This window comes from Oncorhynchus nerka, linkage group LG3 (genome assembly GCF_034236695.1).
Source record: "Oncorhynchus nerka isolate Pitt River linkage group LG3, Oner_Uvic_2.0, whole genome shotgun sequence".
Lineage (NCBI taxonomy): Eukaryota > Metazoa > Chordata > Actinopteri > Salmoniformes > Salmonidae > Oncorhynchus > Oncorhynchus nerka.
The window spans coordinates 15,482,910-15,510,025 of NC_088398.1; the positions used below are offsets into that span (position 1 = coordinate 15,482,910).

The window sequence follows — 27,116 nt, forward strand, 5'->3', positions numbered from 1 at the left end:
ACCATAAAGGCCTTATTGGTGGAGTGCTGCAGAGAAGGTTTCTGGAAGGTTCTCCCATCTCCACCGAAGAACTCCGGAGCTCTGGGAGAGTGGCCATTAGGTTCTTGGTCACCTCCCTGACCGATTCAATTGGAGGTGTAGCTGTGGATGTATTTCAAGGCCTACCTTCAAACTCAGTGCCTCTTTGCTTGACATCATGGGAAAATCTAAAGAAATCAGCCAAGACCTCAGATTTTTTTTAGGATTCCACAAGTCTGGTTCATCCTTGGGAGCAATTTCCAAACGCATGAAGGTACCACGTTCATCTGTACAAGAAATAGTATGCAAGTATAAACACCATGGGACCACGCAGCCATCATACCGCTCAGGAAGGAGACACATTATATCTCCTAGAGATTAATGTACTTTGGTGCAAAAAGTGCAAATCAATCGCAGAACAACAGCAAAGGACCTTCTGAAGATGCTGGTAGAAACAGATACAAAAGTAACTAGATCCACAGTAAAATGAGTCCTATATCGACATAACCTGAAAGGCCGCTCAGCAAGGAAGAAGCCACTGCTCCAAAACCACCATAAAAAGCTAGACTACGGTTTGCAACTGCACATGTGGACAAAGATCGTACTTTTTGGAGAAATGCCCTTTGGTCTGATGAAACAAAAATAGAACTGTTTGTCCATAATGACCATCGTTATGTTTGGAGAAAAAAGGGTGAGGCTTGCAAGCCGAAGAACACCATCCCAACCGTGAAGCACGGGGGTGGCAGCATCATGTTGTGGGGGTGCTTTGCTGCAGGAGGGACTGGTGCACTTCACAAAATAGATAGCATCATGAGGGAAGAAAATTATGTGGATATATTGAAGCAACATCTCAAGACATCAGTCAGGAAGTTAAAGCTTGGTCGCAAATGGACAATGACCCCAAGCATACTTCCAGAGTTGTGGCAAAATGGCTTAAGGACAACAAAGTCAAGGTATTGGAGTGGCCATCACAAAGCCCTGACCTCAATCCTATACGAAATTTGTTGGCAGAACTGAAAAAGCGTGTGCGAGCGAGGAGGCCTACAAACATGACTCAGTTACACCAGCTCTGTCAGGAGGAATGGGCCAAAATCCACCCAACTTATTGTGGGAAGCTTGTGGAAGGCTACCTGAAACGTTTGACCCAAGTTAAGCAATTTAAAGGCAACGCTACTAAATACTCATTGAGTGTATGTTGACTTCTGACCCACTGGGAATGTGATGAAAGAAATAAAAGCTGAAATAAATCATTCTCTCTACTATTATCCTGACATTTCACATTCTTAAAATAATGTGGTGATCCTAACTGACCTAAAACAGGGAAATTTTACTCTGATTAAATGTCAGGAATTGTGAAAAACTGACTTATATGTATTTGGCTAAGGTGTATGTAAACTTCCGACTTCAACTATATCTGTTTTTTAAATTTTTAATACACTTGCCAAAATAAATAAAAACCTGTTTTCACATTGTTATTATGGGGTATTGTGTGTAGATTGATGGGAAAACATGTACTGTATATAGTCCATTTTAGAATAAGGCTGTAACGTAACAAAATGTGGAAAAGGGAAGGGGTCTGAATACTTTCCGAATGCACTGCATTATTCGATTTGTGCAGCTTTATATCTGATAGCAGCTAATGGGGATCCATAAGAAAAACACATACAAATAATAACTATGCCTGTTTCACTTTCAAGCTATGTGAAAGGGGCCTTGTAGAGGGACTAACTCACAGTCAGTCCTTCACAGTCATCCAAAGGAGACAGAGACAGCACACAGGGAAGTAACCCTTGAGTGTAGATGTGCCATGCAGTCTGCTTTAGAGGGGAATCTATATAGGTCACTCCTCAGAAACAGCTCTACAAACACTTAAAAACTCCTTTGGAAGCTGTCTGCCTTTTCAAAGGACTAATATGGAAACCACAAAGCCAGCCTGCCCGTATAGCAATGCTTTCAGCACGGTGACCGCTCCTCTGCCGGCCCAGGCCTAATCTCTCTCTCTCTCTCTCTTTCCCTCTATCTGGGACGTTGTTAGTGTCCTTAACATTATGACATCACCGAGAGAGGGCGAGAGTGGTTTGATCGTTGTGGTCCAGTAGTATGAGATGAATGTTTATAACCTTATAATACATAACTATCTACTGCCTGCATCTAGAGGAGAGAAAGGTAGTAGTTAGTGCCATGATGTTGCCCTGTTGGTGAGGTTTATGACCCGCATAAATACTTTCCCCCCTTTTCTCTCTCTACTCTACAGATTGGACTCTTGGAAAGCCCTTTGTTAACATAGAGAGTCTGGTGACATCAGGAGGTTGGGAACGGAGCCATATTTCGGTAATCCAACCAGTTGAAAATATCCGTTGGTACTTAAAGATTATGATATCAGATCTGTTGTCATCTGAGACATTATTACTGATGATAGGACGACATAAAGTCTATCTTGGGAAGTCTATCACATTCACATGGAATTGTTGTGCAATTTAAATATGAAACTATTTACATGATTAGTTTAATCAGGTAATATTAATTACAGAGAATTGATTTGATAAAATGTCATATATAACTTAATCCATAGTAAATACACAAACAATATGGACTAGGAGTTAGGGACTAGAGGCTAGAATCTAGAAGTAAGCAATTCAAAAAACATTTGATCTTCAAACTTCCACTCTGCCCAGCCCAGCTCACGACTCGACTCCACTGTCTACTCCAATCCCATCCTGTGCTCCCTGGCTGATCCAACGGAGTTGATTTGTCATGCAGGGGGAATCCTACTGGCTTCACAAGTAGCCTGATCTCGCGGATTTATCAGTGCAAGGAACCATTCATGTTAGCGTGCAAGATCACGCGGCTTGCGAGGCTAGATTCCTACAGGGAGAAACCCTAATTATTCTACCACTTAATTGCATTTGCCGTACCTTCATTAATTAATATGCACGACTGATGACATTGTTCAGCCAGAGGCCGTTCAAAAGCAGCATCACAGACTAACCCACAGACACAGACAGACTGACTCCCTATAGGCTGAATGACTGGAACAGCACATCACCTCTGGCCCTGATTCTATTGGAGTGTGCCGCCCAATACGCACAAACACACACACGCATGCACACACACACTTTGGGACAGTTTGTGTGTGTGTGTGTTTGTGTGTATGTGTGTGAAACAAGTGTGTGTGTTTGTGTGTATGTGTGTGTGCGTGCGTACCTGTGACACTGTAAAAGTACAGTATCAGACTACAATTACATATATCATTACCTTCCTTCCTTCTCTCTCCCGCTCTCTCTCTCTCTCTTTCTCCACTCTCTCCCCGCGCTCTCCCTCTCCCTCCCCTCTCTCCTCTCCTCTCCTCGCTCTCTCCTGGCTCTCTCTCTCCCTCCTCCCTGGCCCCTCCTCTCCTCTCTCCATATTTTTCTTTTTCTCTCTCCCACCCCCTCTCGTCACTCCTCTCGCTATCTCTCGATCTCTCCCTCTATCTGTTTATATAATATAGAGTCCATTACATCAGATTGAATGTGTGAAACAGAAGTGGTAGCCAGGCCCTGCAATGTGTGCTACAGGAGGACAGAGACAGGATAAGGTATCTAGAGCAGCAGCCCAACACACACACACACACACACACACACACAAACACTCTTGCATAGACATTTACACACATCTGGCCAAGCCCTGTCGACATAATAAGCTCCCTCCACACAGTTGCTGTACAGTGTAGAATAGACTTGACACACACACACACACACACAAAAACAGGTCAGATCACGTAACAAAGACACAGACAGACCATAGACTGTGAGGGAATAAAAGGTTAGTTTTTAAGCGACGTCTCATTAATAAGATCAAATTCCTATCATAATCTACATATCATATTATTATGAATGAGACCACGAGGGCAAGATTAAAACACATTAGTTATGCAAGCCTGACCATACAGAACATATACAGAACATATGGTATTGTTTTCATGGATAAACGTTGTAGTTTCCTTCATATAATTAAGGGCGACTGAGAAGAGAGTTGTGATGGTCTGGTGCTCATTAGTCATCAATGGCACTCAGTCCTCTGTACTGAACATATGGAGCTAGCAGACTACTGTCGTACCACTAACTCACTGAATATGGAACAGTGGTAATTAGTCAATAAACATGTTCAACATGAGCTGACAGTGACACTGAATACACTTCCCAATGAATAATGTAAAGGTGATTTGACTATCCCTGACATAACTCTGTGCTTCCCAAATGGCAGTCTATTCCCTATATGGTGCACGACTTTAGGCCAGACCCCAAAATATATTCCCTATATAGAGCAATACTATATAGGGAATAGGTTGCCTTTTCAGATTTTCCCCTAGTAAAAGAGAGTGCCCTATAAAGTAGTGCACTATAGGGAATAGGTTGCCTATTCAGATTGCCCCCTCTAGTGTACAGTATGAGAGTAGAACGAGAGAGAGCAGGAGGAAGAGTGTTCCTACCTTTCTCACTGACAGACTCACTCTCTATCTCCACGTCCTCACAGCTGGTGTACTCCGGCGTGGTGGCCAGTTCCTCCTCCGAGCTGCTCAGGGACACTTGCCGCATTTTACCCCCCTTTTTGGTTTTGTGGGGCTTTGGTGGCGGCGGCCTGATGGACTCGGACTGGTCAGAGCTCAGAGAGTCGTTCCTCAACATGGTGTCCATCTTCTCCCTCTTGGTCTTCCTGACTGCAGAGCTGGGGTCCAGATAATCATGACCCCTGAACCCTATTGGCTCCCCTGGCCCCCGCCTCATGTCCCCTGACCTGTCCCCCAGCACGGGGCTGCGGTGTGGGGTGGGGGGGCTGTGGTTGGAGGTCCGGTGGTGGCCTCCAGGAGTGGGGGAGTTTCTGTCCATGGAGTAGGAGCGTTGGCCCACCATGGGCGGCCGGCGCTCGGTCAGGTGCTGTCTGGACAGGCGGATTGGTCCCTGGGGCTCATCCTGCTCCGTGTAGGCCAGAGACACATCACTGTGGCGCCTCTCGTGCCTGGCCCGGCCCACCTCAGCATGCATCCTCATCTGCTCCTCGTAGGGCTGGGGCTTGACGGGGTAACGAGCCAGGTTGGGGTCGGAGCGGTAGCGTGTCTGGTACTCCTCCTGGCGCTGGCGCTGCAGCTCGTACTCATTGGGCTGCCCGTCTAGAGGGTAGGGCCCGTCCTGGTCCAGAGGGTAGTCCTCATGGGAGCGCCAGCGGCCACGCCCACCACGGTACTCCCCCCGCGCCGCCTCAGCGTCTTGGTACCTCCGTGGGGCCCCACGCCGAGGGTCCCCATCCCCGTAGTCGGACGGTGATCTGGGCATGGTGCCGTCCCCCGGGGCATACTGACCCCGCTCCTCCCTTTGGTCGTATCTTTGGTTTGGATCCCTGGATGCTGATGGGCTTCGTTTCCTGTCCGTCAAAGAAAAAAACTGTTAGTCAGAGGGTCAAGTAGGAAAGAAAATTATCTTAGTCAGAAGAGGGTTTTAAAAGGCTGTATAAAAACTCTCACTGATGCTTAGGATGAAAGATCTACAGGGCTTTCTGCTGAGCTTACCTGCCTTTTAAACCCACTCCAAAAACAGCAGTTCCCTAGAAAGGGTAACCACCAGTGTGTGTGTGTGTGTGTGTGTGTGTGTGTGTGTGTGTGTGTGTGTACTCCACACTGCGTGGGTCTCGTAGAATGCTGATGAAAGGCATAGCTAGCTGTCACATAACAGGGCTGGAGCTGGGGGTTTGGAGCTGGGGGTTTGGGAAGAAGACTCCTGCACTTCTTTGACTCTCTTCACTAAAAATATATCTAGGAGTACTAAGATGGCAGCCAGACCCAAAGACAAGATATCTCTGAAAAGGCAAGGCGCTTTTCAGAAACCAAGCAGCCTTAAAAAGTCTCAAAACAGGAAATAGTTTCACCATCAAAACTGATGTTATTCCTGTAATGAGTCAAAGTCTGTACAAATATATTCAACATTCTACCTGTACACTATTATCTATTGATCTATAATATGGTTCCATTTCCTCTTGGTTACTATGTGGATACTATAGGTCATCTTTCATCTTCATGTTCATTCTATGTGATTACTGTGTTGGTGTAAAGCGGATAAATGACGATTATTGCAAATCATTTCAAACAGCTAGATGGCACATGATTAACAGCAGACGTTGCTTGAGTATGGCCCGTTCATGTTTTCAAATTAAAAGCATGTGTGTGTGTGTGTGTGTGTGTGTGTGTGTGTGTGTGTGTGTGTGTGTGTGTGTGTGTGTGTGTGTGCGCGCGTGTGTGTGTGTGTGTGTGTGTGCGCACGTACGTATGTGTGCGAGAGAGAGAGAAAAAGAGAGTCAAAGAGAGAGAGAGAGAGTCTGTGCTATGATAAATTACACTGTTCCCCAGCGTTGGGATGTGCTGTCTGTTGTCTGGAGAGGGAGAGGGAGGGGCCAGGCGTTTGGGAGGGAGGTGTCTGTGGTGTGTGTAGCTTAGCCAATAATAATGTGCCTAAATTAGGAAAATGCTGGGAAAAGGGGATTATTAACAATCTAATTTCGAACCTTAGAAGATGAGTAGGAGAGGAGGAAAGGAAGAAAGGAGAACAAGAGAGGAGGAGAGAAGGAACGGAGGAGAGGGGTAATGGAGGAGAAGAGGAGAGACTTCTTCCCTAATTATATCGGCCCCCTCCATCCCCATGGAAAACCACTGCTCTGCTCCACACACAGCCAGTAGAGTCACATAGACAGACAGAACTAGCCTTCTGTAGTCACTACACTGAGCTAGAATACTGTGAAGCCAGGACGGGAGAGCAGGATCATACGAAACACTTTTTAAGTCTCAACTACTGTATTCACACCTGAACTGGACTCACACCAGTACTGCACTGTTCCAAGAATATTGTCCGACCAGACGTTAAGTATTATCTATTGACAGTAAATATAGAGCAGCAGCCACCATTTTGTGTTTGTCGCGATGTTATTTGGGCCAAATGTAATATGTCATAACTGGTTCAGGATTTGTGATATATTATGTACTCCTCCATAATTCCAAAGACAGTGTCTATATCCCAAATGGCACCTTATTCCCTTTGTAGTACGCTCCTTTTGACCAGAGCTCTATGGGCCCTGTTCAGAAATAGCGTACTATAAAGAGATTAGGGTGCCATTTGGGACACACTACAGTATATCCAGCAGTCACTGAAGGGGGAACGGGGGAAGAAGGATGTGGCTGAGGAGCCCTGGCTGTGAACAGCCCTGTATGTTAATGCTTTCCTTTTGTCCAAACTACACTGTTCACAAATCTTACCTCTTGTTCTACTTTTTACCTCTGGAAAGAAAGAAAGTAATGACATGTTAGGACTCAAATGCTTTCTGAGTCTTAATTTAGTATGTTACAACCTGCCAATACATTTCCAACAGCAGGTTCATTAATGGTCATGTTTTTGACCCAGTCATGTAGTGTACTGAACTCTACTGTCTGATGCATTATGTATAAGTCGTCCAGACAATAACAGACCGCTGATTCATTGAGAAAACCAAGGTGAGGCGGCGGCAGGAATGATGATATGGCAGAGTACAGTAGACTGGCTGAGTGACTGGATGGAACGCGCAGGGTGTACTGTGTGTGTGGGTGGGGGGGGAATTGCATTGTCAGCATGTCTCTGTAAGACAGGCATGGTGATGAAGGAGGTGTGTGTATGAGAGTGAGAGTGTGTGTATCACTGATAGGGGGGTAACACTGATAACACTAGGAAATGCTTCAGTGAGAGTTATTAGTATGGCCTAAGGGCCCCCTAGCCAATGCCCCCTCAGGACTGCTACTGTTGTGGAATTTTACACACACACACACACACACACACACACACACACACACACACACACACACACTACCATACCCCCCCCTGACAAGCCCCAAATATCCCATAATGTGTAGTCCTGTTTAGCCCTGGATGCCCTTTGTATCCAAACAGACCAGAGTCAGTAGCAGCTACTACTACTACTACTATTACTACTACTACTACTACTGCTACTGCTACTACTACTGCTACATCTACTACTACTACTACATTTACATTTACATTTAAGTCATTTAGCAGACGCTCTTATCCAGAGCGACTTACAAATTGGTGCGTTCACCTTATGACATCCAGTGGAACAGCCACTTTACAATAGTGCATCTAAATCTTTTAAGGGGGGGTGAGAAGGATTACTTTATCCTATCCTAGGTATTCCTTAAAGAGGTGGGGTTTCAGGTGTCTCCGGAAGGTGGTGATACTACTACTGCTACTACTACTACTACTAATACTACTACTACTACTGCTACTACTACTATTGCTACTACTACTGCTACTACTACTATTGCTACTACTACTACTACTACTACTGCTACTACTACTACTACATCTACTACTACTATTGCTACTACTACTACTATTGCTACTACTACTACTACTATTGCTACTACTACTACTACTACTACTGCTACTACTATATCTACTACATCTACTACTACTACTACTACTACTATTGCTACTACTACATCTACTACTACTACTACTACTGCTACTACTACTACTACTACTACTGCTACTGCTACTACTACATCTACTACTACTACTACTATTGCTACTACTACTACTACATCTACTACTACTACTACATTGCTACTACTACTACTACTACTACTACTACTACTACTACTACTACTACTAATACTACATCTACTACTACTGCTACTACATCTACTACTACTACTACTATTGCTACTACTACTGCTACTACTACTACTACTGCTACTACTACCACTACTACTACTACTACTACTACTACTACTACTACTACTACTACTACTACATCTGCCCACAGCATCATGCTAATGTCCTCAGCGCAGGCCGTAGAGCAATCACCACCTTCCGGAGACACCTGAAACCCCACCTCTTTAAGGAATACCTAGGATAGGATAAAGTAATCCTTCTCACCCCCCTTAAAAGACCTAGATGCACTATTGTAAAGTGGCTGTTCCACTGGATGTCATAAGGTGAAAGCACCAATTTGTAAGTCGCTCTGGATAAGAGCGTCTGCTAAATGACTTAAATGTAAATGTAACACAACACCACTCTGCTGTGGATGATCTGTACATCGTCTGCCTGTAAATGTATTTGGAATACATGTTGTATAATAAGACATATATTGACATCCGTGTAGGATCTCTGACTGACTGGCTGTGGTAGTTGAATGTCGCTCTGTGCTCTCCTGCTGCTCCCAGATCCCATATGACACAGTCCCGTGAGCTTACGTTTGCATTCAAACCCCTATTCAAACTGCTGTCCGACAGACGGACGGACCGACTGAGGGACGGACTGAGGGGCAGACTTAGGGACAGACAGACAGACAGACAGACAGACAGACAGACAGACAGACAGACAGACAGACAGACAGACAGACAGACATACATACATACATACATACATACATACAGGCAGACATGGGGAGAGAGGGGAGTTCAACACTCTCGTAGAATAGCCGGTATGATACAGTGGCAGTGAGCATTGTGCAGTCAAAGAGCATTGTCCAACACCCAAGCTGCCAGTGCAGTATGGGAGCTAGGAGGATGGGATAGTGACATCATTCAGAAGCAGACAATGATTCATCCACCAGCCTCTCAGCCTACCGTCTGAAATCTGAACTGCATAGCGTAGTGATGTAAGTACTGGCATGGCATTGAACTGCATTCACACTGCATAAGGAGCCTAATCTGCTGCTGGGCTGAGCCTGGGACAGCCAGTGAATCAAATCAATCAAATCCAATTTTATTTATTTATTTATCAAAGTGCGGAGGTACAGGTTAGTCGAGGTAATTGAGGTAATATGTACATGTAGGTAGGGGTAAAGTGACTATGCATAGATAATAGATAATAAACCGCGAGTAGCATTAGCGCAAAAAAATAAGGGGGGGGTCAATGCAAATAGTCTGGGTAGCCATTTTATTAGCTGTTCAACAGTCTTATGGCTTGTGGGTAGAAGCTGTTCAGAAGCCTTTTGGACCTAGACTTGGTGCTCCGATACCTTGCCGTGCAGAGCAGAGAGAACACTATGACTAGAGTGGCTGGAGACTTTGGCAATTTTTGGGGCCTTCCTCTGACATTGCCTGGTATATAGGTCCTGGATGGCAGGAAGCTTGGCCGGAGTGATGTACTGAGTCGTACACAATACCCTCTGTAGCGCCTTGCGGTCGGTGGCCGAGCAGTTGCCATACCAGGTGGTGATATAACCAGCATGCTCTTGATGGTGCAGCTGTAGAACTTTTTGAGGATCTGAGGACCCATGCTAAATATTTTCAATCTCTTGAGGGGGAATATGTGTTGTCGTGCACTCTTCACGACTGTCTTCGTGTGTTTAGACCATGATAGTTTGTTGGTGATGTGGACACCAAGGAACTTGAAGCTCTCATTCTGCTCCACTACAGCCCTGTCGATGAGAATGGGGGCGTGCTCGGCCGTCCTTTTCCTGTAGTCCACGATCATCTCCCTTGTCTTGATCATGTTGAGGGAGGGGTTGTTGTCCTGGCACCACAATTCTAGGTCTCCTCCGTAAAGGCTGTCACATCGCTGTGATCAGGCCTACCACCGTTGTGACGTCTGCAAACTTAATGATGGTGTTGGGGTTGTGCTTGGCCATGCAGTCGTAGGTGAACAGGGAGTATAGGATGGGACTAAGCACGCACCACTGAGGAGACCCTGTGTTGAGGATCAGCAGATGTGTTGTTGCCTACCCTTACCACCTGGAGACTGCCTGTCAGGAAGTCCAGGATCCAGTTACAGAGTGAGGTGTTTAGTCCCAGGGTACTTAGCTTATTGATGAGATTTGAGGGCAATATGGTGTTAAACGCTACGCTATATTCAATATAGTTGTGCATTCTCACGTAGGTGTTCCTTTCGTCCAGGTGGGAAAGGGCAGTGTTGAGTGCAATAGAGATTGCGTCATCTGTGGATCTGTTGGGGTGGTATGAAATTTGGGGTGGGTCTAGGGCTTCTGCGATGATGGTGTTGATTTGAGCCATGACCAGCCTTTCAAAGCACTTCATGGCTACAGATGTGAGTGCTAAGGTTCGGTAGTCATTTAGGCAGGGTACCTTGGTGTTCTTGGGCACAGGGACTATGGTGGTCTGCTTGAAACATGTAGGTATTACAGACTCGGCCAGGGACAGGTTGAAAATGCCAGTGAAATGTCATCCAGAAGGCGATGTCAGTACAGGTGCATCAACGCTGGGACCGAGAGACTGAAAAACAGTTTCTATCTCAAGGCCATCAGACTGTTAAATAGCCATCACTAGCCGACTACCACCCGGTTACGCAACCCTGCACCTTAGAAGCTGCTGCCCTATAAACATTGCCACTTTAATAATGTTTACATACTGCTTTACTCATCTCATGTGTACAGTTGAAGTCTACATACACTTAGGTCGTAGTCATTAAAACTAGTTTTCAAACCACTCCACAAATGTATTTTTAACAAACTATAGTTTTGGCAAGTCGGTCAGGACATCTACTTTGTGCATGACACAAATAATTTTTCCAACAATTGTTTACAGATAGATTATTTCACTTATAATTCATTGTATCACAATTCCAGTGGGTCAGAAGTTTACATACACTAAGTTGACTGTGCCTTTAAAAATCATTTGAGTCAATTGGAGGTGTACCTGTAGATGTATTTCAAGGCCTACCTTCAAACTCAGTGCCTCAGTCAAGACCTTAGAAAAAAATGGTAAACCTCCACAAGTCTGGTTCATCGTTGGGAGCAATTTCCAAACGCCTGAAGGTACCACATTCATCTGTTCAAACAATAGTACGCAAGTATAAACACCAGGGGACCACGCAGCCATCATACCGCTCAGGAAGAAGACGCGTTCTGTCTCCTAGAGATGAATGTACATTGGTGCGAAAAGTGTAAATCAATCCCAGAACAACAGCAAAGGACCTTCTGAAGATGCTGGAGGAAACAGGTACAAAAGTATCTATATCCACAGTAAAACAAGTCCTATATCGACATAAACTGAAAGGCCGCTCAGCAAGGAAGAAGCCACTGCTCCAAAACCGCCATAAAAAAGCCAGACTACGGTTTGCAACTGCACATGGGGACAAAGATCGTACTTTTTGGAGAAATGTCCTCTGGTCTGATGAAACAAAAATAGAACTGTTTGGCCATAATGACCATCGTTATGTTTGGAGGAAAAAGGGGGAGGCTTGCAAGCCGAAGATCACCATCCCAACCGTGAAGCACGGGGGTGGCAGTATCATGTTCTGGGGGTGCTTTGCTGTAGGAGGGACTGGTGCACTTCACAAGATATATTGCATCAAGAGGGAAGAAAATTATCTGGATATATTGAAGTAACATCTCAAGACATAAGTCAGGAAGTTAAAGCTTGGTCGCAAATGTGTCTTTCAAATGGACAATGACCCCAAGCATACTTCCAAAGTTGTGGCAAAATGGCTTAAGGACAAGAAAGTCAAGGTATTGGAGTGGCCATCACAAAGCCCTGACCACAATCCTATAGAAAATTTGTGGGCAGAACTGAAAAAGTGTGTGCGAGGGAGGAGGCCCACAAACCTGACTCAGTTACACCAGCTCTGTCAGGAGGAATGGGCCAAAATTAACCCAACTTATTGTGGGAAGCTTGTGGAAGGCTACCTGAAATGTTTGACCCAAGTTAAACAATGCTACCAAATACTAATTGAGTGTATGTAAATGTCTGACCCACTGGGAATGTGATGAAAGAAATAAAAGCTGAAATAAATCATTCTCTCTACTATTATCCTGACATTTCACATTCTTAACATAAAGTGGTGATCCTAACTGACCTAAGACAGGGAATTTTTACTAGGATTAAATGTCAGGAATTGTGAAATGTTAAATGTATTTGGCTAAGGTGTACAGTATGTAAACTTCCGACTTATATATATATAATATATATATACAGTATTCTATTCTACTGTATTTTACTCCGACATTGCTCAATCTAATATTTATATATTTCTTAATTCCATTCTTTTACTTTTAGATGTGTGTGTATTGTTGTGAATTGTTAGATATTGCTGCACTGTTAGAGCAAGAAACACAAGCATTTCAGTACACCCGCAATAACATCTGCTATATATGTGTATGTGACCAATAAAAGTTTATTTGATTTAAATGTGGTGCTCTTTAACATGGTGATACATGTGACTGGTATATAGGTTGTGTGTGTGTGTGTGTGTGTGTGTGTGTGTGTGTGTGTGTGTGTGTGTGTGTGTGTGTGGTGATGATTAAGTGTTTTCTGGGGATCCAGAAGGATGCCCTCTGTGGTGACAAATCATTAACATTTGATGCAGGTTGTCATAAAAACGAGATGATCAAACATACATTATTGGGAGCATCTGCAAAACACAGCCTCCGACTGATTTACAGTGAGAGGAGAGGAGAGGAGAGAGGAGATGTGTGTGAGTGTGCTGTTCGCAGAGCTATAAGCTCCCATCTCTCATCGTTCTCCCGACCTGATCAACCCAGAAACCACTCATACGATTCTGTGTAGAACTGTAGAACTGTTTTAAACGTCAAAGCTGGGAGTACAACGTCAAAGATGGGAGTACAACGTCAAAGATGGGAGTACAACGTCAAAGATGGGAGTGCTGTACATGCTGCTCTGTTTACATGAACAACATATTGTATGTTACCATCTCTGTCCTGTGTTTGTTTTTGTAATGTCTTTTCACATGTTCACAATGCTACAAACTATCCTGATCTGCCCTGAAGTGGACAATAGCAATAAAGCATTGATCTTTGCAACAAGGAAATAGCATAACAAAGGCGCTATAGTTTAGTTTCACCAAAGATTCATAAGGTATCCTTCAATTAGAATTTGAGAAGGCATACCGTTTTCACTGTTTCTCGGGGCTATGCTGATATTCCATTAAAAACCAAAGGAATGCCACAACAGGAAAGAGCAATAAGGGAAAGTCAATGAGAAAGCTTTCAGTGACTGATGTACCCTTCATGGTTACTGCTGGTTTCACACACACAATCACATACATACATAGGCACACAGACACATACGCACAAACACCAACACGCACCAACACCGGCATGCACACAAAGAGACACGCACACACACACACAATTCCCTTCCTCAATAACTATGAGGGGTTTGGAGGTTTAAACCCCCTACGTTATGTCAGAGCAGACATAATTCTATGTTCATACTGCTATTAGTGCAGGGATAATAATAATGTCAACTGTACTAGAGAACATCTCACCAATACTCTTTTCTCTCTGCTGAGGCCAGCCAAGAGGCGCTGAACTGGGCTGGCCCGGTTACTCGTGATGGGGAAAAAACATATGGCAGTATTATTTTGGACAAAATTAAAAGTATCGATTTGTACAAAAATAAATATAAATATTTTTTGTTGCTAGGTAGTGTTACCTAGCGCTAGTTGTCTGTATTATCTTGTACTAGCTTTTTCTCCATCTTCTTTTTTAATAGTAAGCCAACATGTTTTCAGCACTTTTATTTCCATGACATATCAAAACTCGTTTTTATTATGTCTCCCTCTTGTATATTGAGCAATATATTTGGAACATCAAATCGCAACAAAATCACAGTATCGAATCGCAATACATATAGAATAGTGAGAATAGCAATACATATTGTATCGGCACCTAAGTATCATGATAATATCGTATCGTGACGTCCCTGGCAACTACCAGCCGTACTGGTTACACATCCATCATAGTGTTTAGAAAGGACTATGTGAAAATAAAATATCCACAGTAAAGTTTGGGTAGGCAAGATAATAAGACAAGATGTCCAACAGTCCGAGTTGAGGCTGACAGCATTGAGGACTGATATGCAACAATAGATGATAAAAACCTTACTGTATTCTACTGTCAGATCCAGGGACGCAGTTCATCTCAAAGTGCCTCCTCGCTGCTCCACGCAAACACATGGCCTTGGTCTCTCACTCTTACTTTTCAGCTCCAAAAACAATTCCGCTTCAGACCGACCGCTTTGCTGTTTGTTTTCAACCCTCTGTCCTCCTCAGGAACTGTTATTTCCCTACTATAGTGAGACTGAGCTAGATGGAGAGGGGCTATGCGTGGTCTTGGCAATCCGGTTCCGGCTGTGTGATGCACCACCACCAGCACCAGCAGCAGGATCAGGCGGTGGTAGAGCTGAAACATGTTAAATAAGAGAGTGAATAGCAATCACGGTTAAAACGCGAGCCTGCCCCCCCATGGGGATGGTGCCACCTCTGCTTCACGGATAATGGAGATAAGTCAATGAAAACAAATAACTAGCGCTGCGTAGCTACAGCTCTCCATCTTACAGTAAATTTGGTCCGCCTAATGACGCCCATATATGGTCAGAGGGAGGGAACAGTCTTTATTGAAATGAGATAAGTGAAAAGAAAGGCTGAGTGTTCATGTCTCAACAAAGAGGAATCAGAGACAGACGACCACTCTGGGAAGAGATAGAAAGGAGAAACTACTCAGAGAGTCAATTTAGAGCCCATGCAACGTCACAGCGCCTAGGTCCAAGACTGAGTGAGCCGCCCGCCTGCCACCTGTCTGGAAGCCCCCTTGGCTGACACCCAGCCAGACAATCCTTACTGGTGTTACTACACGGCTAACACCCAGCCAGACAATCCTTACTGGTGTTACTACACGGCTAACACCCAGCCAGACAATCCTTAGTGGTGTTACGACACGGCTAACACCCAGCCAGACAATCCTTAGTGGTGTTACTACATGGCTAACACCCAGCCAGACAATCCTTAGTGGTGTTACTACATGGCTAACACCCAGCCAGACAATCCTTAGTGGTGTTACGACACGGCTAACACCCAGCCAGACAATCCTTAGTGGTGTTACGACACGGCTAACACCCAGCCAGACAATCCTTAGTGGTGTTACTATACGGCTAACACCCATCCAGACAATCCTGAGTGGTGTTACTACACGGCTAACACCCAGCCAGACAATCCTTAGTGGTGTTACTATACGGCTAACACCCATCCAGACAATCCTTAGTGGTGTTACTACACGGCTAACACCCATCCAGACAATCCTGAGTGGTGTTACTACACGGCTAACACCCAGCCAGCCAATCCTTAGTGGTGTTACTACCTTCTAACACCCACCCAGACAATCCTTAGTGGTGTTACTACACGGCTAACACCCATCCAGACAATCCTGAGTGGTGTTACTACACGGCTAACACCCAGCCAGCCAATCCTTAGTGGTGTTACTACAAGTCCAACACTCACCCAGACAATCCTTAGTGGTGTTACTAGAAGGCTAACACTCACACAGACAATCCTGAGTGGTGTTACTACCTTCTAACACCCACCCAGACAATCCTTAGTGGTGTTACTACAAGTCCAACACTCACCCAGACAATCCTTAGTGGTGTTACTAGAAGGCTAACACTCACACAGACAATCCTGAGTGGTGTTACTACCTTCTAACACCCACCCAGACAATCCTTAGTGGTGTTACTACACGGCTAACACCCAGCCAGCCAATCCTTAGTGGTGTTACTACCTTCTAACACCCAGCCAGCCAATCCTTAGTGGTGTTACTACCTTCTAACACCCACCCAGACAATCCTTAGTGGTGTTACTACACGGCTAACACCCAGCCAGCCAATCCTTAGTGGTGTTACTACACGGCTAACACCCAGCCAGACAATCATTATTGGTGTTACTACACGGCTAACACCCATCCAGACAATCTTGAGTGGTGTTACTACACGGCTAACACCCAGCCAGCCAATCCTTAGTGGTGTTACTACCTTCTAACACCCACCCAGACAATCCTTAGTGGTGTTACGACACGGCTAACACCCAGCCAGACAATCCTTAGTGGTGTTACTACACGGCTAACACCCATCCAGACAATCCTTAGTGGTGTTACTGCCTTCTAACACTCACCCAGACAATCATTAGTGATGTTACTACAAGTCCAACACTCACCCAGACAATCCTTAGTGGTGTTACTAGAAGGCTAACACTCACCCAGACAATCCTTAGTGGTGTTACTACAAGGCTAACACTCACCCAGACATTCCTTAGTGGTGTTACTACACGGCTAACACCCAGCCAGCCAATCCTTAGTGGTGTTACTACACGGCTAACACCCAGCCAGGCAATCATTAGTGGTGTTACTACACGGCTAACACCCAGCCAGCCAATCCTTAGTGGTGTTACTACCTTCTAACACCCACCCAGACAATCCTTAGTGGTGTTACTACACGGCTAACACCCAGCCAGCCAATCCTTAGTGGTGTTACTACCTTCTAACACCCAGCCAGCCAATCCTTAGTGGTGTTACTACCTTCTAACACCCACCCAGACAATCCTTAGTGGTGTTACTACACGGCTAACACACAGCCAGCCAATCCTTAGTGGTGTTACTACACGGCTAACACCCAGCCAGACAATCATTAGTGGTGTTACTACACGGCTAACACCCAGCCAGCCAATCCTTAGTGGTGTTACTACACGGCTAACACCCAGCCAGACAATCATTAGTGGTGTTACTACACGGTTAACACCCATCCAGACAATCCTGAGTGGTGTTACTACACGGCTAACACCCAGCCAGCCAATCCTTAGTGGTGTTACTACCTTCTAACACCCACCCAGACAATCCTTAGTGGTGTTACTACACGGCTAACACCCATCCAGACAATCCTGAGTGGTGTTACTACCTTCTAACACCCACCCAGACAATCCTTAGTGGTGTTACTACACGGCTAACACCCAGCCAGCCAATCCTTAGTGGTGTTACTACCTTCTAACACCCACCCAGACAATCCTTAGTGGTGTTACTACACGGCTAACACCCAGCCAGACAATCCTTAGTGGTGTTACTACACGGCTAACACCCATCCAGACAATCCTTAGTGGTGTTACTACAAGTCCAACACTCACCCAGACAATCCTTAGTGGTGTTACTAGAAGGCTAACACTCACCCAGACAATCCTGAGTGGTGTTACTACCTTCTAACACCCACCCAGACAATCCTTAGTGGTGTTACTACCTTCTAACACTCACCCAGACAATCCTTAGTGGTGTTACTACCTTCTAACACTCACCCAGACATTCCTTAGTGATGTTACTACCTTCTAACACTCACCCAGACATTCCTTAGTGTTGTTACTACCTTCTAACACTCACCCAGACAATCCTTAGTGGTGTTACTAGAAGGCTAACACTCACCCAGACAATCCTTAGTGGTGTTACTAGAAGGCTAACACTCACCCAGACAATCCTTAGTAATGTTACTAGAAGGCTAACACTCACCAAGACAATCCTTAGTGGTGTTACTACCTTCTAACACTCACCCAGACATTCCTTGGTGATGTTACTACCATCTAACACTCACCCAGACATTCCTTAGTGATGTTACTACAAGTCTAACACTCACCCAGACAATCCTTAGTAATGTTACTAGAAGGCTAACACTCACCCAGACTATCCTTAGTGGTGATACTACCTTCTAACACTCACCCAGACATTTCTTAGTGATGTTACTACAAGTCTAACACTCACCCAGACAATCCTTAGTAATGTTACTAGAAGGCTAACACTCACCCAGACTATCCTTGGTGGTGTAACTACCTTCTAACACTCACCCAGACATTCCTTAGTGGTGTTACTACAAGTCTAACACTCACCCAGACATTCCTTAGTGGTGTTACTAGAAGGCTAACACTCACCCAGACAATCCTTAGTGGTGTTACTACAAGGCTAACACTCACCCAGACATTCCTTAGTGGTGTTACTACCTTCTAACACTCACCCAGACAATCAGACTACTGTAAGGGCTGGAGCGAGCAGTCGCATACGCACTTCGGTCTGCAGGTAGTATAACTTTTCATTACATTTCATTACATTTCATTATAGTACAACGGTTTGATTTGTATAATCTTAGTAATTTCTTCTTAGCTACCTACATAGCCGTCTTTGTATCAAAGATAATTGCGTAATTATCGTATTTCGTCGTCCTAACGTAGCCTACACTGCTATCTGCCCAGCAGCTAGCCAGCTAGCTAACGTCCACCGTCTACCGTATAGCAGCACTGTAGTAACTATTACCCTCAACTGAACGACTTGATTAGTGTAGTGTTAGCTAGCTACATAGTTGTCTTTGCTGTCTTCGTATCCAAGATAATTGTGTAGTTTAGAGTGTGTAGTTTTAGAGTGATTATCTTAATTTACCGAGGTTAGCTAGCCAGCTATTTGTCGTCCTTAACGTAGGAGACACTGCTAGCTAGCCAACAGCTAGCCAACGTCTACCGAATAGAACTTAACAACCCGGTCGCATTCCGCCTCGCTCCACAGGTAGTATCACATTTTCATTTCATTTCATTACAGTACAACGGTTTGATTTGTTTGATCGTAGCCGTCTCTGTATCAAAGATAATCGTGTAGTCTAGAGCGATTTTCTAGGTTACCTAGCCAGCTATTGTCGTTCTTTTAACGCAACGTAACGTAATCAACACTGCTAGCTAGCCAGCTAGCCCCCGAATCAACAACGCAGCCACTGCCAGCTAGCCTACAAAGTCAACAACGCAGCCACTGCCAGCTAGCCTACTTCAGCAGTACTGTATCATTTTTTATAATTTTAGTCAATAAGATTCTTGCTACGTAAGCTCAACTTTCTGAACATTCGAGACGTGTAGTCCACTTGTCATTCCAATCTCCTTTGCATTAGCGTAGCCTCTTCTGTAGCCTGTCAACTATGTGTCTGTCTATCCCTGTTCTCTCCTCTCTGCACAGACCATACAAACGCTCCACACCGCGTGGCCGCGCCACCTAATCTGGTGGTCCCAGCGCGCAAGGCCCACGTGGAGTTCCAGGTCTCCGGTAGCCTCTGGAACTGCCGATCTGCGGCCAACAAGGCAGAGTTCATCTCAGCCTATGCCTCCCTCCAGTCCCTCGACTTCTTGGCACTGACGGAAACATGGATCACCACAGATAACACTGCTACTCCTACTGCTCTCTCTTCGTCCGCCCACGTGTTCTCGCACACCCCGAGAGCTTCTGGTCAGCGGGGTGGTGGCACCGGGATCCTCATCTCTCCCAAGTGGTCATTCTCTCTTTCTCCCCTTACCCATCTGTCTATCGCCTCCTTTGAATTCCATGCTGTCACAGTTACCAGCCCTTTCAAGCTTAACATCCTTATCATTTATCGCCCTCCAGGTTCCCTCGGAGAGTTCATCAATGAGCTTGATGCCTTGATAAGCTCCTTTCCTGAGGATGGCTCACCTCTCACAGTTCTGGGCGACTTTAACCTCCCCACGTCTACCTTTGACTCATTCCTCTCTGCCTCCTTCTTTCCACTCCTCTCCTCTTTTGACCTCTCCCTCTCACCTTCCCCCTACTCACAAGGCAGGCAATACGCTCGACCTCATCTTTACTAGATGCTGTTCTTCCACTAACCTCATTGCAACTCCCCTCCAAGTCTCCGACCACTACCTTGTATCCTTTTCCCTCTCGCTCTCATCCAACACTTCCCACACTCCCCTACTCGGATGGTATCGCGCCGTCCCAACCTTCGCTCTCTCTCCCCCGCTACTCTCTCCTCTTCCATCCTATCATCTCTTCCCTCTGCTCAAACCTTCTCCAACCTATCTCCTGATTCTGCCTCCTCAACCCTCCTCTCCTCCCTTTCTGCATCCTTTGACTCTCTATGTCCCCTATCCTCCAGGCCGGCTCGGTCCTCCCCTCCCGCTCCGTGGCTCGACGACTCATTGCGAGCTCACAGAACAGGGCTCCGGGCAGCCGAGCGGAAATGGAGGAAAACTCGCCTCCCTGCGGACCTGGCATGCTTTCACTCCCTCCTCTCTACATTTTCCTCTTCTGTCGCTGCTGCTAAAGCCACTTTCTACCACTCTAAATTCCAAGCATCTGCCTCTAACCCTAGGAAGCTCTTTGCCACCTTCTCCTCCCTCCTGAATCCTCCTCCCCCTCCCCCTCCTCCCTCTCTGCAGATGACTTCGTCAACCATTTTGAAAAGAAGGTCGACGACATCCGATCCTCGTTTGCTAAGTCAAACGACACCGCTGGTTCTGCTCACACTGCCCTACCCTGTGCTCTGACCTCTTTCTCCCCTCTCTCTCCAGATGAAATCTTGCGTCTTGTGACGGCCGGCCGCCCAACAACCTGCCCGCTTGACCCTATCCCCTCCTCTCTTCTCCAGACCATTTCCGGAGACCTTCTCCCTTACCTCACCTCGCTCATCAACTCATCCCTGACCGCTGGCTACGTCCCTTCCGTCTTCAAGAGAGCGAGAGTTGCACCCCTTCTGAAAAAACCTACACTCGATCCCTCCGATGTCAACAACTACAGACCAGTATCCCTTCTTTCTTTTCTCTCCAAAACTCTTGAACGTGCCGTCCTTGGCCAGCTCTCCCGCTATCTCTCTCAGAATGACCTTCTTGATCCAAATCAGTCAGGTTTCAAGACTAGTCATTCAACTGAGACTGCTCTTCTCTGTTTCACGGAGGCACTCCGCACTGCTAAAGCTAACTCTCTCTCCTCTGCTCTCATCCTTCTAGACCTATCGGCTGCCTTCGATACTGTGAACCATCAGATCCTCCTCTCCACCCTCTCCGAGTTGGGCATCTCCGGCGCGGCCCACGCTTGGATTGCGTCCTACCTGACAGGTCGCTCCTACCAGGTGGCGTGGCGAGAATCCGTCTCCTCACCACGTGCTCTCACCACTGGTGTCCCCCAGGGCTCTGTTCTAGGCCCTCTCCTATTCTCGCTATACACCAAGTCACTTGGCTCTGTCATAACCTCACATGGTCTCTCCTATCATTGCTATGCAGACGACACACAATTAATCTTCTCCTTTCCCCCTTCTGATGACCAGGTGGCGAATCGCATCTCTGCATGTCTGGCAGACATATCAGTGTGGATGACGGATCACCACCTCAAGCTGAACCTCGGCAAGACGGAGCTGCTCTTCCTCCCGGGGAAGGACTGCCCGTTCCATGATCTCGCCATCACGGTTGACAACTCCACTGTGTCCTCCTCCCAGAGCGCTAAGAACCTTGGCGTGATCCTGGACAACACCCTGTCGTTCTCAACTAACATCAAGGCGGTGGCCCGTTCCTGTAGGTTCATGCTCTACAACATCCGCAGAGTACGACCCTGCCTCACACAGGAAGCGGCGCAGGTCCTAATCCAGGCACTTGTCATCTCCCGTCTGGATTACTGCAACTCGCTGTTGGCTGGGCTCCCTGCCTGTGCCATTAAACCCTACAACTCATCCAGAACGCCGCAGCCCGTCTGGTGTTCAACCTTCCCAAGTTCTCTCACGTCACCCCGCTCCTCCGCTCTCTCCACTGGCTTCCAGTTGAAGCTCGCATCCGCTACAAGACCATGGTGCTTGCCTACGGAGCTGTGAGGGGAACGGCACCTCAGTACCTCCAGGCTCTGATCAGGCCCTACACCCAAACAAGGGCACTGCGTTCATCCACCTCTGGCCTGCTCGCCTCCCTACCACTGAGGAAGTACAGTTCCCGCTCAGCCCAGTCAAAACTGTTCGCTGCTCTGGCCCCCCAATGGTGGAACAAACTCCCTCACGACGCCAGGACAGCGGAGTCAATCACCACCTTCCGGAGACACCTGAAACCCCACCTCTTTAAGGAATACCTAGGATAGGATAAAGTAATCCTTCTCACCCCCCCCCTTAAAATATTTAGATGCACTATTGTAAAGTGGCTGCTCCACTGGATGTCATAAGGTGAACGCACCAATTTGTAAGTCGCTCTGGATAAGAGCGTCTGCTAAATGACTTAAATGTAATGTAATGTAAATTAGTGGTGTTACTACCTTCTAACACTCACCCAGACAATCCTTAGTGGTGTAACTACCTTCTAACACTCACCCAGACAATCCTTAGTGGTGTTACTACCTTCTAACACTCACCCAGACAATCCTTAGTGGTGTTACTACCTTCTAACACTCACCCAGACAATCCTTAGTGGTGTAACTACCTTCTAACACTCACCCAGACATTCCTTAGTGGTGTTACTACCTTCTAACACTCACCCAGACAATCCTTAGTGGTGTTACTACCTTCTAACACTCACCCAGACAATCCTTAGTGGTGTTACTACCTTCTAACACTCACCCAGACAATCCTTAGTGGTGTTACTACCTTCTAACACTCACCCAGACAATCCTTAGTGGTGTTACTACCTTCTAACACTCACCCAGGCAATCCTTAGTGGTGTTACTACAAGGCTAACACTCACCCAGACAATCCTTAGTGGCGTTACTACCTTCTAACACTCACCCAGACAATCCTTAGTGGTGTTACTACCTTCTAACACTCACCCAGACAATCCTTAGTGGTGTTACTACCTTCTAACACTCACCCAGACAATCCTTAGTGGTGTTACTACCTTCTAACACTCACCCAGGCAATCCTTAGTGGTGTTACTACAAGTCTAACACTCACCCAGACATTCCTTAGTGGTGTTACTACAAGTCTAACACTCACCCAGACATTCCTTAGTGGTGTTACTACAAGGCTAACACTCACCCAGACAATCCTTAGTGGTGTTACTACCTTCTAACACTCACCCAGACAATCCTTAGTGGTGTTACTACCTTCTAACACTCACCCAGACAATCCTTAGTGGTGTTACTGCCTTCTAACACTCACCCAGACAATCCTTAGTAATGTTACTACCTTCTAACACTCACCCAGACAATCCTATGTGGTGTTACTACCTTCTAACACTCACCCAGGACAATCCTTAGTAATGTTACTACCTTCTAACACTCACCCAGACAATCCTTAGTGGTGTTACTACACGGCTAACACCCAGCCAGCCAATCCTTATTGGTGTTACTACCTTCTAACACTCACCCAGACATTCCTTAGTGGTGTTACTACCTTCTAACACTCACCCAGACAATCCTTAGTGGTGTTACTACCTTCTAACACTCACCCAGACAATCCTATGTGGTGTTACTACCTTCTAACACTCACCCAGACAATCCTTAGTAATGTTACTACCTTCTAACACTCACCCAGACATTCCTTAGTGGTGTTACTACCTTCTAACACTCACCCAGACAATCCTTAGTGGTGTTACTACAAGGCTAACACTCACCCAGACAATCGTTAGTGGTGTTACTACAAGGCTAACACCCAGCCAGCCAATCCTTAGTGGTGTTACTACCTTCTAACACTCACCCAGACAATCGTTAGTGGTGTTACTACCTTCTAACACTCACCCAGACAATCCTTAGTGGTGTTACTGCCTTCTAACACTCACCCAGACAATCCTTAGTAATGTTACTACCTTCTAACACTCACCCAGACAATCCTATGTGGTGTTACTACCTTCTAACACTCACCCAGACAATCCTTAGTAATGTTACTACCTTCTAACACTCACCCAGACAATCCTATGTGGTGTTACTACCTTCTAACACCCACCCAGACAATCCTTAGTGGTGTTACTACACGGCTAACACCCAGCCAGCCAATCCTTAGTGGTGTTACTACCTTCTAACACCCAGCCAGCCAATCCTTAGTGGTGTTACTACACGGCTAACACCCAGCCAGACAATCATTAGTGGTGTTACTACACGGCTAACACCCATCCAGACAATCCTGAGTGGTGTTACTACACGGTTAACACCCAGCCAGCCAATCCTTAGTGGTGTTACTACCTTCTAACACCCACCCAGACAATCCTTAGTGGTGTTACTACACGGCTAACACCCAGCCAGCCAATCCTTAGTGGTGTTACTACCTTCTAACACCCAGCCAGCCAATCCTTAGTGGTGTTACTACACGGCTAACACCCAGCCAGACAATCATTAGTGGTGTTACTACACGGCTAACACCCATCCAGACAATCCTGAGTGGTGTTACTACACGGCTAACACCCAGCCAGCCAATCCTTAGTGGTGTTACTACAAGGCTAACACTCACCCAGACAATCCTTAGTGGTGTTACTACAAGGCTAACACTCACCCAGACAATCCTTAGTGGTGTTACTACCTTCTAACACTCACCCAGACAATCCTTAGTGGTGTTACTACCTTCTAACACTCACCCAGACAATCCTTAGTGGTGTTACTGCCTTCTAACACTCACCCAGACAATCCTTAGTAATGTTACTACCTTCTAACACTCACCCAGACAATCCTATGTGGTGTTACTACACGGCTAACACCCAGCCAGCCAATCCTTAGTGGTGTTACTACCTTCTAACACTCACCCAGACATTCCTTAGTGGTGTTACTACCTTCTAACACTCACCCAGACAATCCTTAGTGGTGTTACTACAAGGCTAACACTCACCCAGACAATCCTTAGTGGTGTTACTACAAGGCTAACACCCAGCCAGCCAATCCTTAGTGGTGTTACTACCTTCTAACACTCACCCAGACAATCCTTAGTGGTGTTACTACCTTCTAACACTCACCCAGACAATCCTTAGTGGTGTTACTACCTTCTAACACTCACCCAGACATTCCTTAGTGGTGTTACTACCTTCTAACACTCACCCAGACAATCCTTAGTGGTGTTACTACAAGGCTAACACTCACCTAGACAATCCTTAGTGGTGTTACTACCTTCTAACACTCACCCAGACATTCCTTAGTGGTGTTACTACCTTCTAACACTCACCCAGACATTCCTTAGTGGTGTTACTACCTTCTAACACTCACCCAGACAATCCTTAGTGGTGTTACTACAAGGCTAACACTCACCCAGACAATCCTTAGTGGTGTTACTACAAGGCTAACACTCACCCAGACAATCCTTAGTGGTGTTACTACAAGGCTAACACTCACCCAGACAATCCTTAGTGGTGTTACTACAAGGCTAACACTCACCCAGACAATCCTTAGTGGTGTTACTACAAGGCTAACACTCACCCAGACAATCCTTAGTGGCCTAATTACAGTACAATCCAAAACTCCAAGACGTAAAATTTTGCGGCAAAAAAAACGGAGACTTGTGGCCCCTCAAAACGCTGTCATGCAAATGATCCAAAATGACATCCATCCAGAATTAGTGGCTTTAGTTTAGAGACAGCTCCCTTTCATCCTCCCTGTCCAGTCTGCCAGCTGTGTCCTCTCTCTCTTCCCACTGCTACCGTCCTGGCCACACTGCCGGACAGGGGCGATGGGCACCACTTACAGCACGACCTGCTGAAAAGGCTGCTGGGATGAGAACTGTGGAGGGGTGGAGGCCGGAGAGTCCTGGTATAATACCCTGGTGTGTGCGCGCGTATGTGTATTTGCCTGGAGGTCGAGCAATGGCGTCCTCTCCAGGAGAGGATTACAGTACTGGATGTTAGCTCCTCTCCTCAGCTGATTACTGGCTGCCAGTCGGTTATCACCCAATGAAACCCAGTCAGGCAGGCAGCATACCCTGTAGATCAGACTGACCTATAATCCCATTCAACAGAGTTGCGCTCTGACCACAATGATCCTCCTGAAACTGAACAAATTATGTCTGTGTCCCAAACGGCACCCGTATCCCGTATGTAGTGCACTACTTTTGACCAGGGCCCAAAAGTTGTGTTCTATATAGGGAACAGGGTGCCATTTGGGACTTATCCTATGTATGTTTTCTCCCTCCCCAAAGGGATTTCAGGGCATCAAATACGAGAGAGACAGAGAGATAGAGAGAGAGAGAGAGAGAGAGAGAGAGAGAGAGAGAGACAGACAGAAAGAGAGAGACAGAGAGAGAGAGAGAGACAGAAAGAGAGAGAGAGACAGAGAGAGAGACAGAGAGAGAGAGAGAGAGAGAGAGAGAGAGAGAGAGAGAGACAGAGATAGACAGAGAGAGAGAGAGACAGAGAGAGACAGAGAAAGAGAAAAAGAGACAGACAGACAGAGAGATAGACAGAGAGACAGACAGAGACAGACAAAGAGACAGAGAGACAGACAGAGAAAGAGACAGAGACAGACAGAGAGACAGAGAGACAGACAGAGACAGAGAGTCAGAGATAATCTCTATCTATCTACCATTATTAGTGCGCATCACCAAATGGATCAAAGAGTTTTTCTGAAGCTGCGCCACCATAATGACGTAG

At 46.0% G+C, this 27,116-nt stretch overlaps 1 protein-coding gene across 4 annotated transcripts in view; it reads right to left on the bottom strand.

Annotated features, from left to right (window-relative positions):
* rims2a (regulating synaptic membrane exocytosis 2a) overlaps positions 1-5,413 on the bottom strand; it is a 135,037-nt gene extending 129,624 nt beyond the window's left edge. For all 4 annotated transcript variants that reach the window (XM_065008801.1, XM_065008799.1, XM_065008797.1 and 1 more), the window contains exon 1: positions 4,490-5,413. In XM_065008801.1, the coding sequence (XP_064864873.1) occupies positions 4,490-5,330 (841 nt within the window). In that variant the 5' untranslated portion in view covers positions 5,331-5,413. The remainder of the gene's footprint in view (positions 1-4,489) is intronic.
* Between the last annotated feature and the right edge of the window lie 21,703 nt (positions 5,414-27,116).